A 16776-nucleotide genomic window follows, 5' to 3' on the forward strand; every position below is an offset into this window, starting at 1 on the left:
AGCCTCCAGCAATAAGCAGGGTTGCTTACACCAATTCTAACCCGGATCTTCCCAGGAGACTTGTAATATGTTTGTAAGTATGCATGAGTCTATCATCCAGCAGATAGTTGATACAAGCGCCGTGTAAATAGGCTTAACTGTCTCATTTTAGAGACTGTATCATGAGGTACCAAACTGATTCGTCGAGATTAAGAGATAACCATTTCCAGACAGAAATACGCTGTTGGCACTTATGTATGAAGATAAGGACGAACCAGAGTACAATTGATTTCTTTTGGCAAGACATCAGAGCTAACGTTATGTGTAGGTTTAAAGAAAGAAAAATAGTACAGATCAAAGACACCAGTCCTTTAGTATTGACAGTCTGTGAGCAATAGTGACTATATAGAGTGAAGAGCCTCGTAGGCGTCATGGTTGTCTATGAATGTACAAGAGAAATTGACTGGAGCGACGGGTGAAATTGGAAGCACTCACGTGAGTGATTAGTCTGAACATGATGTATTATCATGCTGAAGGGAAATAAATTGACCAATAACATTGATGCACTCAATGAAATTAACCAATCAGAGTGATGTGTTTGCTGAAATTGACAAATCTGATTGATATGTTTGAATAACTGCCAGTTTCATTTATAGTGGTAGAATCTGATTAAATGAATGTTTCCCAAAGTACTTAATGTAATGATCTTGCCTAAAAGATTAAATGATATCTGATCAATATACGTAATATTGTTTTATCAGGGTCCCCTGCCTAATATCATGTTGTAATCATTTGATATGAGATGAGTGAGTGAGTGAGTGAGTTGGGTTTAAGTTATATTCCAGTCACATCGCGGCGTGTCCTCATGTGGGAGGAAAGCCAGAAGGGATGCAGGTCTAAGACGTTTACCACTTCGGTGAAACCCACTAGTCCGAGTATGGTGCTGACAAACCTAGAAACATAATTGAGGTGAAACGGGATTCGAACCCACAATCATAGGTTTCTGGCGTGCCCAAGGGACACAACTCTGCACAGCGAATCGCGGTGCTTTAGACGTGCCCCCCCTGATATGACATGAATTTTCAGTAGGACTTTGTATATAAAGAATGATGTATTTGCTTACAATGACTTGGAGTCTGAGATCAGTTGTACTTAATGTCAATAATTGTGTTTCAAATTTTAAGGCATTTAATGTTACTTTGAAAACTCTAAGTTAAATTTGGAACTGAATGAATGAGCAAGAGGTGTCAAATGATTATTTGGAGGTCTCAAAATGGCTTAACCTCTGATTGACCAATGTAATTAGAGTATTCTCAAAGGTCATGATAGACTAATAAATATCAACCTGTCTGCTGTTTTATATCCAATCATTAGCAGAGGCTAGTCAAGAATGGAGATCCTCTCGGGGAAACTAGCTGTCTGATACAACATCATTCCCTTCTGACATGTATCCATGCTCACACTATCAACCACTGGTTTGTCTGGTCTGGCACAAACTCCTTGGCAGCTTTAGCTGGACAAGCTAGTTGTATTAATGGCAATTCTATTCAGGAACTTTGATGTTTTTCTTACCAATGTGTTATAAAGGAGTGAGTGAGTTTGGTTTTACGCCGCTTTTAGCAATATTCCAGCAATATCACGGTGGGAGACACCAGAAATGGGCTTCACACATTGTACTCATGTCGGGATTTGAACCTGGGTCTTCGGCGTGACGAGCGAACGCTTAAACCACTAGGCCACCCAACCGCCCCCAATGTGTAATAAACACAGGGTTTTATTTTGACTATATTTACTTGACTTTACCCCTAATAATTAATTTCAAGGGTCCTTTCAGTCCTTTAAAGCAATAAAGTGGTGTAGTGCAGTGTACTGTAAGATTTCATAGTTATATTATGGTATTGTGGTTCTGATGTCTTGGTGCCCCGGAGCACCTAGTCTAAACCTAGGCAACAGGTAAGATCTTCTCGCTCCCATTTTCTGGTCCAAGGCTTATATAGGCAAGGTCACCTGATATGGATAAAGTCATTAATTAAAACAACTCTAATTAATCAGTGACATAGTTGCACAGCTCATTCGGGGCGGACGGACAGTCGATGTACAACACAATGGGGATTATACTTGGATTAGTATCTTATAAATAACGGCAATTAAGTGTTGAGGCATATACATGTCATGGCTACAGGGTAATTTGTCTGTGTTCATCGGTCAAAGGTTGTCCGAAATTGGTCGCTATGACAACTTTCCTCCGTTCCGTGAAGCTTGGACCCCATCAGTCCAAACTGATATGGGTGAACTTTTACACCAAAGGAAACAACAGTGCAAATGAGTAGGTAATCAATTAACATCAGTTCATGATATCGTTGAAATCCTGGTGGAACAAATATACCTTTGCCATGATGGTAATAATCTGGCCAGTTTGATTTAGTGCCTGTTTGAAAACTACCCAAATGATCTTTGTTTTACTATAAGGAATTTACCGCTTTGTACAGATTTACTGAATATTTCACTGAAGGTTCTTTGAATTCAGGAGTCTGGCTTGGTGGTATTGAGTAATGATAATGATTGTTGCCCTAGAAAGTACAAATTGAACACGTCAGCAAATATTTTGCATAATGTAATTTGAAACCAGGAGTCTGTCTTCACCATGCCACTTTAACGGCACTTAAGTGGGTACTTTTGCCCTTTTATTTGTTTGTTTGTTTGTTGTTTAACGTCACACTCAGCAATATTCCAGCTATATGACGGCGGTCTGTAAATAATTGAGTCTGGACCAGAGAATCCAGTGATTAATATCATGAGCATCGATCCACACAATTGGGATCAATGACATGCATCAACCAAGTCAGTTAGCCTGACCACTCGATCCCGTTAGTCGCCTCTTACGACAAGCATAGTCACCTTTTACGGCAAGCATGGGTTGCTGAAGACCTATTCTAGCCCAGAATCTTCATGGGTCTTTGTCCTTTTAAGAACCACATGTACTCTTCCTGTATCTTTGAAGGAGCTTGCCCATCTATTGTGAAAAAATCCTACCCTGAGATCAAAACGCTGAAATGATGAATACTGCTTGGCTGTTAATTAATTGATACTGACATACAATATACATATGTTGTGTGGTAGGCTGGACCTAAGAATATCACTAATCTAAATTTAAAATCCTAGACAATACATTAAATTTTGTACTAACTATGCATATTGATAACTTGCAAAAAATGACATATTTTGTCGTTAGATTTTTGAAATTACGAGTCCAGGCATAAAAGGCGTCTATGCTTGTCGAAAGAGGCGACTTATGGGACTGGGTGATCGGGGCGCGCTAACTTGGTTGATGCATGTCACGATCCCAAAAGCGTGAATCAATGGATTGTCTGGTCTAGATCAGTTATTTACAGACCACCATCATATAGCTGGAATATTGCTCACCTCACCTCACCTCACCTCACCTCACCTCACCTCACCTCACCTCATATATTCCTAGGTTGGTTGAAGTGAAGTGTATACAGCACAAGTTACACAACACAAAAGATATATAACATTAGGATTGACCTCTACTTTACAAAATTATTTTGAAGAATTTAAGTGTCATAGTGTTTAACATCGTATCATGACTATGGGACATTTTATCCTGTATCGTATGATGTATCAGTTTAAAGATATAAGAATTTGTTTACATTGCCAATAATCAACGAAATGACACATATAAATATATTACCCATAATGCCATTGTATATTTATTTATCATACTTTTGTAGAACATGCCTTATCTAGATAATGTTGTCACTATGACTTATAAATACGTCAATTAACTTTTATAAAGGTCAGATAATGGAGAAAAAAACAGTTCAAAGACTTAATTGAGATCAAAGTGCTAGTAAATAAGGTCAGAGGCCATGCTGTCAGAACCTCTGAACTTAAAAAGGGCTCTACAACCAGCATGAGGGGTCAAACAATTGGTTTAACCTGCTTACCAGACATTTATTATTATTGTTGTTGTTGTTGTCGTCGTAGTCATCGTAATAATGATGATAAAAATAATAAATATAATTTACAATCTTAAAAAAAAATGTGCATATTTTTGACAGGCCAAATCCCCACACTAAAGCATGCCCAAAGCGTTACATTATTACCCAGTAAATTGAACAGAGGGCACTCAAATTTCACTCTCAGCTCCCTTGGGAGTATGCATGTAGAATCCAAGCTGCCTGATGAAGAGCTAGAAGGTTAACAGCCTCAACCTTCCGGGTACCCTATCACCGTGTGCAACTCGTTACAGCATCTTATTCTAAAAGACATTGCACCTCAGACCACAACAACATGTTGTGTTGTGGTGCTTTCAGGGGAGATTCATAAGCTATAAATTGTTAAGGAATAACAGATGTCGCGCCAGCTGTGTCGGCCATGGATCAGCTGCAACTGCATCTACCGCACAAAAAGTCTTTTCATCTCTCGCCAAATTTTCGCTGTTCTTGAAACAGGTTGCAGCGTGTACTTTGAAGGAATCTGTTGAGTGAAAACACCATGCTTGAAACGCCGTCTACAACAAGTGGTAGAGTAATTGTAGCTTGGCAGGAACACTTGCCATTTCTGAGAGTTTTGGAAGAATTTGGCGTTTGGGGTTTTCAATGTTTTTAATGCCCCTGCTGTAATGCTACGCAGGTGATTTGCTCATCTTCGCTAGACAAACACTACGTAAAATATGGGTAACTGTCAGAGTGCTTATGTTTTTAAAACATTACCTCCTTAGGAGCTGTCAATTTTGACTTGATCTAATATGATGTGTACTGATTTGACTGTCTTTGTGTTGGTGATGAATATCACCCAGTGACTTATCATATGTACCACTTTGACCTACTTGTACCACTTCTACCTATTATCCACTCCTCCCGACATGTACCACTTCTAACCTGTGAAGATCCGGGATAGAATAAGTCTTCAGCAACCCATGCTTGCCGTAAAAGGTGACTATGCTAGTCGTAAGAGGCGACTAACGAGATCAGGTGGTCAGGCTCGCTGACTTGGTTGATGCATGTCATTGGTCCCAAATGCAAGGATCGATGCTCATGATGTCCATCACTGGATTGTCTGTTCCAGACTCGATTATTTAAGACCTCTGTCATATAGCTTGAATATTGCTGAGTGCGGCGTTAAAAAACAAACAAACAAATTAGACATCTTCTCCTCCTCCTGTCACTTTCTTGCCTCAACAGTTGCTGAGTTATCCCTCTCCATTTCAAGGATACTACCTTTCAGTTAAGATAGATTACACAAATGTGTGTGAATATCTCCCAACTTATCTCCTCCTGATGTGGGAGAGTAGGCCTGATTGTGAAATGATTCCGCCTTCCTCATTAAGGGCTTCGGATGACACTTGGTACACACTTTGCCTCCCTCCCATCAGGAAATACATGAGCTCTGAACTGTCATGTGTGGGCAGGAGCGTAATATGTCATGGACTGACGTCAGCATTGCATATAAAAACAGAAATTTGGTGTAGTTTTTAAACAGGAAATGAAAAGTGCATTCCAGTAGGTATTCTTAGATGCAAGATGGCAGGTTTTTTATATTGGAGTTGATGTGCATGAAGTTATATGTCAGTGTTGAGCAAATTCAGCAAATAACCTTAATATTCCATTGTTGTCATAAGAACTGACAGTTAATTTAATGAGGATATTACCTCTGTGGTATAGTGGATAGAGCATCTGCCCAGAGATGGAAAGTCAGTGGTTTGATACCCGTGCGCGTCATAGAAAAGATGGTACTTGTTCTTACCCTGCCTGGGGCTCGGCTTTAGGGGCATAAAACAAGACTGGTCGGCTCGGAGTCAGTATACTGTGTCTGAGTGGGGTATTCATGTTAAACTGCACCATGGTATCACAGTGGGCTAGCACTTTAAAATTGGCAGTTGTCGGAACTTAGTGTAAGCAGACACACGCACGCACATTGCATGTAAAATACGACCTGGCATTGTTTACAGGCTGCCGTGATAAACATGTAATATCGCTAATTGCAGCAACAAGAATAGTATATGTGAACTGTTGATTTGTCGGGTTTAGAATAGATTATTCTGACTACCATGGTAACAAAATATTTTTCTGACTTTGGCTTACAATATCACTCACTTGCTCACTCATCAGAGAATCATGAGTATGGTTTTTACACCGTTTTTAGCAATATTCCAGCAATATCACGTCGGGGGACACCAGAAATGGGCTTCACACATTGTACCCATGTTGGGAATCGAACCCGGGTCTTCGGCGTGACGGGCGAAGGCTTTAACCACTAGGCTACCTGACCACCCCTGAGAATCACAAGATGCTTCAACGCTGAAGCCATATAAACTCGGATCCAGCCTAATTATGATCCTGAATTTATTAGTGGGTTTCAAAAGTTGTAACCTGTTTCACGATGAGCTTTCCTCCAGTATTAAGTTGACATGCTGAGATACTGTCCGATACGCCAATAAACTCAAGTCACTCACTCACACTTTCTGAAGCATGGAAGTCATTGAACCATATTGGCACATCATCCATCGGAGGCCATCACTATGGCAGCTTTGGTGAAAGATGCAAGCATGGCAAGATGGATTTAGAAATTTTTCCTGCAGGAATCCCTTTTTAGAAAGAGAAGCATCAGCCAAATTGCCCATGTCTAACAGAAGAATATACCTGTCATCGTCCTCTAACCATTACTCATGCTTCGGAATGTGTACATCACTCCTTGTCCATTTGTCTACTACATTGAGACATCAAAGATTTCTACCTGCTTTAGGGGCGGTCAGGTTGCCTAGTAGTTAAAATGTTCGCTTGTCACGCCGAAGACCCGGGTTTCGATTCCCCACATTGGTACAATGTCCCTGGTGTCCCCAACTCTGATATTGCTCGAATATTGCTAAAAGCTGCGTAAAACCATACTCACTCACTCACTCACTCACTCACTCACTCACTCACTCACTCACTCACTCTACCTGCTTTATGTATAATAAATGATAGTTGTCATTTTTATTATTTTAAGATATATTTTTCATTTTCATTAATTAATAACATAAATGATACTTTGCTTTTATCTGCGGTAGAAAAGGTCTTCAGCAACCCATGCTTGCCGTTAAAGGCGACTATGCCTGTCGTAAGAGACGACTATCGGGATTCGGGTGGTCAGACTCACTGACTTTGTTGATGTATGTCATCGTATCCCAATTGTGTGGATCGATGCTCATGGTGTCAATCACTGGATTGTCTGTTCCAGACTCGATTATTTACAGACCGCCATCATATAGCTAGAATATTGCTGAGTGCAGCGTTAAACAAACAAACAAATACGATCATATTAACAATCTTTTCTTTTATGTGGCATTAAAAATTATCTGATGATCTATATGGATAAAATTGACATGAAATTTATGAAAGGTAAAATTGGTTATGTTTATGAAACAAATTAGAGACAAATTAACTCAGAATTAATATAGAAGATGATCCTCCTGACCTGTTTCAGGGATACATCCACCACACCCCCAAATTATGATTCATATGTAACACATGCCCTGTACATGTGAAGGAAGAGTTTTAGACAGGTGCTTCTTCTACTCCTACCTTCAACAAAACATCTTCCGAAGCTTGAGAGCAAGACATGTTGTTCTTAAACACCCCATGTACGAGCATAACAAGGTCGGGAATTCACATCGACATTCACACCCCATAGTTTGCCAAAGGGGGATCATTACATTAGCACAAAATGCATGATTGGGACCTTTTTTTAACTAACTTCAGACCTATCATGTAAAATGGTACCCACCTGCGCTATGTTTTTGAATATGCGTAGAAGGCGTAGAATTGATGAGATGGGTATATCAGCCAAATGCCAGTTGCTCTGTGTTTATTTGCAAAGAACCCAAACAGTTATGCCATCACGATAATAGGTCCTGCGTCTTTTCCCAAGCAACAATGCTGTTCTGATGCTGTAAACTTCTCGGCTGTAAAACGGTCGTCCACAGAATTTACCCCCGCTGAGAAGCACATGTGATTCATAATGGCAAAAATGTGAAATTGAATTCCATGTATTTCCACTCCGTGCCAAGGCTATGGTGTATTTATTTTGAAGTATTGCAGAAAATTGGAATGGAAATTAAGACAATGCCGAAATAAACACAATTTATTTATCTTGTGCCAATTTTGGAGCCCAGCTGGCCGACACCCAAGGGAATCGTGGTATAGAAAATAAGAACTTGGCAATCAAAGATACTGATCTGGTCCCTATTGTTTACACAAGGTATGCGATCCTAAAGAAATACGTTTGCTTGTTTCTAATAGAGTAGATATCAGATAAGGCTGATATTACTCATAATAAGCTGCCCCTAACTGAACTAGATTTTAGATAATGTTTGGATTGAGTAACAGACAAAATATCAAGGTAAACAGGAAAGTGTGGGTTTGATGAAGCCGATTCTTTAGGTGTGGGAGGGACTGTCTAGGTGTGGGAGGGACTGTCTAGGTGTGGGAGGGACTGTCTAGGTGTGGGAGGGGACTGTGTTGGGGGTAGGACAACACCACCCTGGTGAGTGTGTGTTTGATGAAGCTGATTCTGTAAGTGTGGGAGGGGACCGTGTGGGTGTGGGAGGGGACCGTGGGGAGTGGTGGGGTGGGGGTGGGGGTTGGGGGGGTAGGACAACACCACCCTGGTGAGTGTGGGTTTGGTGAAGCTGATTCTGTAGGTGTGGGAGGGGACCGTCTAAGTGTGGGAGGGGACCATCTAAGTGTGGGAGGGGACCGTGTGGGGGGTAGGACGACACCCCCTGGTGAGTGTGGGTTTGATGAAGCTGATTCTGTAGGTGTGGGAGGGAGAAGAAAGAGGCCTTGTGTGAAGGAGTTGTGTGTGTTTATTCACTGTGCTAATAAATGGATATTGATAAGCAGACTGTTTTAAAGGTACAGCTTATCAGCGGTGGCACTGATGCAGTAGCATCGCCCGGAGGTTCGGGATAAGGACGAGACGTTTGTGACCTATGAATAGCTTATGACCAATGTGGTCAATACATCTATTGATGTTTATCTTTATCCAAGACAAGACTGTGCTAACCTGATGGTAGTAGTAGTAGAAGTAGTAGTAGTGGTGGTTGTAGTGGTCATGGCGATAGTAGTGCTGATGGTAGTACTGGTAGTTGTTGTAGTGGTGTTGGTAGTAGTAGTAGTAGGAGTTGAGTGGGAGTAGTAGTCGTAGTTGTAGTAGTAGTAGTAGTGGTGGTAATATTGGTAGTAGTAGTAGGAGTTGAGTGGTAGTAGTAGTCGTAGTTGTAGTAGTAGTGGTGGTAATATTGGTAGTAGTAGTAGGAGTTGAGTGGTAGTAGTAGTCTGAGTTGTAGTAGTAGTGGTGGTAATATTGGTAGTAGTAGTAGGAGTTGAGTGGGAGTAGTAGTCGTAGTTGTAGTAGTAGTAGTAGTGGTGGTAATATTGATAGTAGTAGTAGTAGTCATAGTTGTAGTTGAAGTAGTAGTGGTGGTAATATTGGTAGTAGTAGTAGGAGTTGAGTGGTAGTAGTAGTCGTAGTTGTAGTAGTAGTAGTAGTGGTGGTAATATTGGTAGTAGTAGGAGTTGAGTGGTAGTAGTAATAGTAGTAGTAGTAGTGGTGGTTGTAGTAGTGTTTGTAATGGTGGTTTTGGTAGTAGGAGTTGAGAAGTAGTGGCGTAGGATGTAATAGTAGCAGTATCTGTTGTACTGCAGAAGTAGCAGCAGTAACAACAAGACACAACTAGTCTACTGTCAATGTAAGTAACAACATCAGTTTTACTCTAGCCACAGTAGCAGCAGCAACAGTAACACCAGCCTTATTCTAGCACAAACAGTAGCAGCAGCATCTATCCCAACAACAGCTATTGTAGAACAGTTCATGCCTGCAGAGCTGGACAACAAATGCAAAGATGCTCTGTTCTAAGTGACTGCAGCAGTCACTTAGACAAAGGTATAGTGGCAATGTCTGCCTAACTACTGCATAAAAAAACTCCGCTGTTCACAAGAAACAGTGTAACCCTGTATTCTGTGGCCCAGTGTTGTTCCTAGAACTTGGACAGTTTTTCCTTGTGGTAATTGGGTGGTAGCAGACATATGATTCAAGGCCTGTTCACAATGTCTGTTTTTCCTTGACACTTGATACTTTAAATACCAGATCATGACCCACTTCAAGATTATGAGCGTTCTTTCATGTTTTTGAATTAAAATCTTAATAGCTTTAAGCTTTTAAGGAAGACTTTTTATAGCCATAATGTTCAACAGGTGCTTTGAAACTAGTGAATGTTAAAATGTTAATGTTTGTAAATGTCTCCATATTTACATTGTAGAGAAAATTGTCTTAATTTTTTTCTTCCTTAATATGTTTGTACAAGGAGGGCTGTATGAAGACATGCATGAGGATGCATAGTGCTTGTTTGTTTGTTATGCTTGTGCGACGTCCGAGTTCACTCGGAGACAAGAATATGATATAAATTAGTTTTTTAGACTATGGATCAGTAACTCAAAAGTAGATTAATGTCACCTTGGATCTGAACAGTTGTTAACTAACATTATTTAGGAGCCATGCTCGCTGGTTTCATCGAAGTGGTAAACCTCTTTGACCTGCATCACTTGAGACTTTGTTCCCACATGAAGCTGTGATGTAATAGAAATACTGTTAAAAAACAGCATAAAACCACTCACTCACTCATTCCATTACAAGCCTGGAATACTGCAGGGAGATCTACCCAGCCTTTGTATGTTAATGAGGTTGTTTAAGAGGTAATCAGGGGGGAGTCACCAAAGAGCATGACAGGATCTAAGGGAGGGTAATAAAAAATAATACACATATTGAGGGAGGGACATGAAAAAATATACTTTTCATAATAAAATATAAAATGCTTTTGTATTTTGCCTTTTTGGGGAGGGTGATGTAAAAAATGTATAACGACATGGGAAGAGTCACCCAAAAATAATACAAGCATTATGAGAGGGTACTGGTAATTATTTTCAGAACATTAGGAATGAAAACCCTCTGCCCCCCTTGTAATAAATGGACCGGTCCCTAATATAATGTGTATGTAAACATGACATCCTATCTTGTCTATGAAAGAAACCAAACCAACTCTTTTGAAAGTTATTTTAAAGGATATTACACTTGTTAGATATGCAATTAATGAATGATGTACATTTCACTTTAATGACATCTTATCATCTGTTTGAACCTGGTCCCTATCATGCCGACTTTCAGTGTTGGGTAAACACTGTGCGATATTACAAGTTCTGTCACGTATCTACTCACAGAATCTCCCTCTCAGAACTGTGTACTTTTGATAAGAAAGGACATTTTCTTAACTTCTTTACGTGAATATATGCTGCTGATGTTTATCTAATGATAAGTACACCATAAATTTGTCAAGATTATATGTTTACCTTTGATGGGTTCATTGCAAGTGATTTGTAAGTTAATGGTTAAACCTTTGATGTAAGCTGTTTATACATTAAGGCTAGCTTATGTCATGATCTAACAAAGTGTTATGAGTTATTATTTAGCAAGAGCCTGCAGTTGTAAATTTCTTCTTGACGTCTTAAGTGCGTGTGGTAGATTTCAAAGCTTTCGTTTTGAAGGTGTGATTTCATTTGATAAATATTTGGGTTGATTTTCCTTCTAGAGGCTTTTAATCAGGCAGAAAATGTTCCTAGCAGATTTGAAGAGGTTTGAGTGAGTAGTGAACTAACGACAGAGAGAGTCTACGAATGAGAGAAACAGCAGTTTATCAGAAAGAGAAACCGTTTCTGGGGCGTTATGAGATACGTGATTATTGTGGTTTTCTTGAAGTTGGTATGCAATTGAATAAGTTTTAGTTTGGTTTATGTCAGATTCAGTCTCATTAAAATCAGATTGTAGTGTTTGCTACTGCTACACAAAGCTGTGATCTGATTTTAGGGAGATTGGGTCAAATCTTGCAATTTCTGCATCTACAAATATATATGTGTATATGAAATGCGCTGAAACGGAAAGATTATTTTTTGTGAAGAAAGATCATTAATTACTGAGTGATTATGATGCTTCATACAATGTATTAATAACAAAATATAACTTTGTATGCAATTTTATAAATATTTTTAGTTGTAGTATAGTAAATCCTCATGAAATCTCATGAATTTATTACTTAAACTGTGAAATATCTAAATATTACTGTATCAGCTCAGAGTGAATAACTTATCTGGCCAGTTACACGTGCAGTAACTATGTTTAAAACGAACATGCTTATAACGAACTGACGATATAACAAACTATTTTATTAGTCCGGCCATTTGCTGTATATATAGTATATATATGCTTATAACAAACTATAGTTATAATGAACTAAAATTAGGGGGCCCCTTCGTTCGTTATAACATAGTTTAATGTACAGATAAATCAAAATCATAATTTATAAATGAAGTATACAGGTTTTGGTTCAAACCAGCAATACATTTAGAGTGAGTGCAGAGTGACACATGGCCTGTCTGGAACTATGCTTTGGGGACGGGTATGGTTGCTCATGTAGCCTGTTATTTATCTGCGGTTACAACCATAACATGGTCCCCCTATCGGCCGCTTATCAGCAGAGACACAAGTACATGACGGCCGACTAGGGGTTAAGAAGTTGAAGAATTTTGTCGCTGATAATGCCTTTATTCTCTTGAAATGGACATGCTATCTACGACAGGAGGAGGTCATATCTCACAGGGGTCAGACAAGGGGTGTCAAAAGCACAAGAGATTTATTTGGGGATCATTAGTTCGTAGCCATATTTTAAAATTTGAGAACGTGGGGAAAGGTTTGGAATTTAAATTTAAGTGATGAATATGGTATTTTATTTTAAGGAGGGGAATATTTTAGTTTCATTGTTCCCCAGTTGAATAAAAATTGATTGTATTTACTAAAAAGTGTCATTTACAATGATAATGGTAGAGAAGATAAATGAGATTTTAATAACAGAGTTCACTGTTTGACAGATGAAACTAGTTGCTTTGTGAACACATGAACGCTGATTTGGCAATGTTTTTTACTGTTTTGTTTCAAATAGACCTTGGGTTTGAATTTGAGTTGCTTATTTGGTCTGAAGGAAAAGAAGCTGAAGAACCAGATAGAAACCTTGAATAAAGGAGCAGACGTCATTCATTCAAAGAGATGTGACTCAAGTTCTTTTTTGTGATTTATTTTGTAATCATAATTTTTACCAAGGCAGGTTGGGTAAAAATTAAAGTAGCAGTAATATGTTTTGTTAATCTTTTTGTTTGGGTCTGCAGTAAATGTGGTATACAATAAGGCTCTTACCAGTATGCCTTCTTTCACCCCAAGAGTGAGGGTTTAGCAATATTCCAGCAATATTCCAGCAATATCACAGCAATAATACTGCGGAGGACACCAGAAATGGGCTCTACACATTGTACCCATGTATGGAATCAAACCATGACGAGCGAACACTTTAACTACTACAAAGTACTAGGCTACCCGACTGCCCCCTAAGCCCCAAGAAAGGTGCACATATTCACAGAGGTGTATTTCACATGAGAGAAGTTATGAGCTAATGAACATGATGAAGCCATGACATGAAAGAAAACAACATAGCCAACATGGAATTGTTATACTAGGCATGTACAGTATGCTAATTATCATCATGTCAACAAGAGTGTCACTCAATGATCCCACCATGAGAAATGTATGAATACTAAGAAAGCCACAAGTACGGGAAACGTATCCCATATTCTGTGCATTGATGCTGTTGAGACACTTAACAAAAGTGCCACTTGTGACACCCTCTCTCATATTGTGTACCCCGGTGTTGTCCTAGGTGTCGCTGTATAGGCACAGCGTTTGACCAGTCTCAATGAAAGACCTCTTGTCAACACAGCAATATGTGAACGGGGGAATACCATCCCTAGATTCATAAGTACTTTGCTCAATATTTACTCTTCTTTTTCATGAACTTTGGAACGTGCCAAACCAGAGTTGACATGACCGTGCCCACAGAAAATCATATGTTGATGGTTAAATTCCAACTATTAGATCTACACCCTACCTTTATTGCCTTGTGTAGCGGGGCTATTGTCCACTAATTGTTTGGGTATCTTTCCTGATGGATGCCATGGCTGACCTTTAGTGCTAAATGCCTTCCATTTCCTGCCATTATGGACATTTTTTGTTGTGGTCCAATAACGATCATTGTTTTATTTATTATCCTTCCTATTGTTTTCTGGAACTTACGGAAACAGTCGTATTGATGGTTGGCAGATGCCAGACCCTTGATTGTCACCATTTTATTCTCTATATAATTCCATTTCCGTGCAGTGTTTTATCATTAGGTGATATGGTGATGTTTTTGAGTTGAGTCTGTTTGTTTGCCTTTTTATTTTGTGTAAGTTTACCACGGACAAAATTAACCTTGGGCTCAGGAGATAAATTTCGCATGTAGGTGATCCATTCTACAATTTCACCGCTATTTTGACTTTTACGACCAGTGGCATCAGTTTTGTCTGATAATCAAGACTGGTTATTCTCTGGCATTGCCATTGTATATTTACAATACTTTGAATGTTGAATGAGCAGTTCATGGAAGAAAATGAAATGAAATTTTCAAAATATTTGTTGTTGTTTTATGTTAAAAAATACTACAACCGAAATGAGCAGTTCGTGGAAGAAAAATATATATGACATTTTAAGAATATTTTATTTTTTTTATGTTAAAAAATACTACAACCAGCCCCTTTTGAAAATGATATCCTGATTGCTGAAACAGAAAGCACATATGTTCTTGAGATCACCAAGGCCCCTTGAGCAACAAGGCCATTAAAGCTTGAATTCATTTTTCAAGAAAGAAAAATTTCAGGAATAGATGCATAAAATTTACTTAGCTAAGAATACATTTGACCATGTCATGCACAATAGGGGGCCATCATGCATGTTTTACTGTGCTACACCTGTAAATATATTTTTATGTATGACAAATAATATATGATCAAATAAGATATGTGAGTGAGTGAGTATGGTTTTACGCCGCTTTTAGCAATATTCCAGCAATATCACAGCGGGGGATACCAGAAATGGGCTTCACACATTGTACCCATGTCGGGAATCGAACCCAGGTCTGACGAGTGAACGCTTTAACCACTAGGCTACCCGACCGCCTTAAATAAGATATGTCCTAATTTTTATGAATGAATTTTATTGCACCTTCCATTAGTTTTTTTCTGTCAGTGCTCAGCTATTGAGTTCCCATTAATCATGTTTAAGTCCTTGTTCTATATACGCAACATTGTGTCTACCTACAAGACTACAACACTCTGGGCAGTATGGTGGTGTGGTGTGTAGAGATAATTTCCTTACCTGTATCTTCCTCTCCTGGATTCACATCCCAGATTCACATGATCTTTGGTTTGTGAAAGTGCTAGAATACTGCTAGAAGTGGCATAAAACCATACTCACTCACTCACACACCATCCTTAACTTTCCTCACACATTCAGCAAATGGGCTGTGATGTAACTGAAATATTGTTGAAAGTACAGTAAAAATCACTCGCTCACTCACTCACTCACTCACTCTCGATAACTCTCTTGCACTCACTCACTCACCCTTTCACTCACTTTCTTTCACTCACTCACTCTCTTTCACCCTCATGCATTGACTCACTTTCTTGTGCACTCACTCACTCTCTCTCTCACTCACTCACTCACTCACTCACTCACTCACTCACTCACTCACTCAGTTCTTCCTTCTATTCCAGGTGCTGTTTGCCCTGAATCAGACGCTGTTTCAACACGAAGCATATCGGACCACAAAAGGATCTGTTCCGTATACAACGGAGGACCTAATAGACCATTATAATTGTGGAGACCTCAACTCAATCATATTTAACCATGATACGGCGCAGGTCCCGAATCTGGTGAACTCATCTCTCCCGCCAAGTCAGTTAAAGACGGCCAAACGTATTGACCAGTATTTTAGAAGTGAACTTATTGTGAAACGAAATCATAGGATGTCACAGCGAGTCATGACACTTCTTAAAAAGTATCCCAAGAAAAGCTTTTTCTTTGCATTTGGTGCAGGTAAGTGAAATATGTTTCTTTTATCATGATATTTACCATTATCATCCAAAACTGGCTTCCACAGGAGATATGGCTTGGATGAGATCAAGCGATATCTACACTGTAGATATCGCTGTAATGAAATTACATCACAATGCTTTGCAGACCATTGTGACATCACTGGTTACCATGACGTCACAATCAAATGACATCACTAATGGCTCTGCTACTGAAGCTGTTAGCAGAACTTTTTACACTGAAGACACTGCTAATTACTGTCTACAAATTGAAAAAGTTTGAAAAATGATGTTGGATGATAAATAAAATCTCACCCTCGTGTCTTTTGATATCAAATAAATCAACACTCGTTGATAAAAGAGGCAAAAATCCTTCGCAAGCCTTGGAATTTTTCCACTTTTATCAACTCGTGTTGATATATTTGATATGAAAAGACACCCGGGTGAGATTCTCTATTTCTACATTTCCAGGAATTGGGTAGAGTTTGTCACAAGTTCGCTCTATCCAAAATCAATGCTACGAGAAGACCTGCTTAAGAGTTTGGAATAACTGAGTTTGTTGCTTAACAGCACAGGGATCAATGTACCAGCTTTGTAATGCCACAACACAAACATGACGATACATTACTCTAAAAATATTAAGTAAGCGCTGTCCAAGCTGAAATGGAGCCATGAAGATCCGGGGTAGAATAGGTCTTCAGCAACCCATGCTTGCCGTAAAAGGCGACTA

At 39.2% G+C, this 16776-nt stretch overlaps 1 protein-coding gene across 2 annotated transcripts in view; it reads left to right on the top strand.

The window, feature by feature from the left end:
• The window catches only part of LOC139480385 (metalloprotease TIKI1-like), a 98700-nt gene that overhangs the window by 46017 nt on the left and 35907 nt on the right, over nucleotides 1–16776 (top strand). For both annotated transcript variants that reach the window (XM_071263451.1, XM_071263452.1), the window contains exon 3: nucleotides 15729–16050. In XM_071263451.1, the coding sequence (XP_071119552.1) occupies nucleotides 15729–16050 (322 nt within the window). The remainder of the gene's footprint in view (nucleotides 1–15728; nucleotides 16051–16776) is intronic.

This window comes from Haliotis cracherodii, unplaced genomic scaffold, assembly GCF_022045235.1.
Source record: "Haliotis cracherodii isolate W230 unplaced genomic scaffold, xgHalCrac1.p SCAF_4, whole genome shotgun sequence".
In the NCBI taxonomy this organism is placed as follows: Eukaryota; Metazoa; Mollusca; class Gastropoda; order Lepetellida; family Haliotidae; genus Haliotis; species Haliotis cracherodii.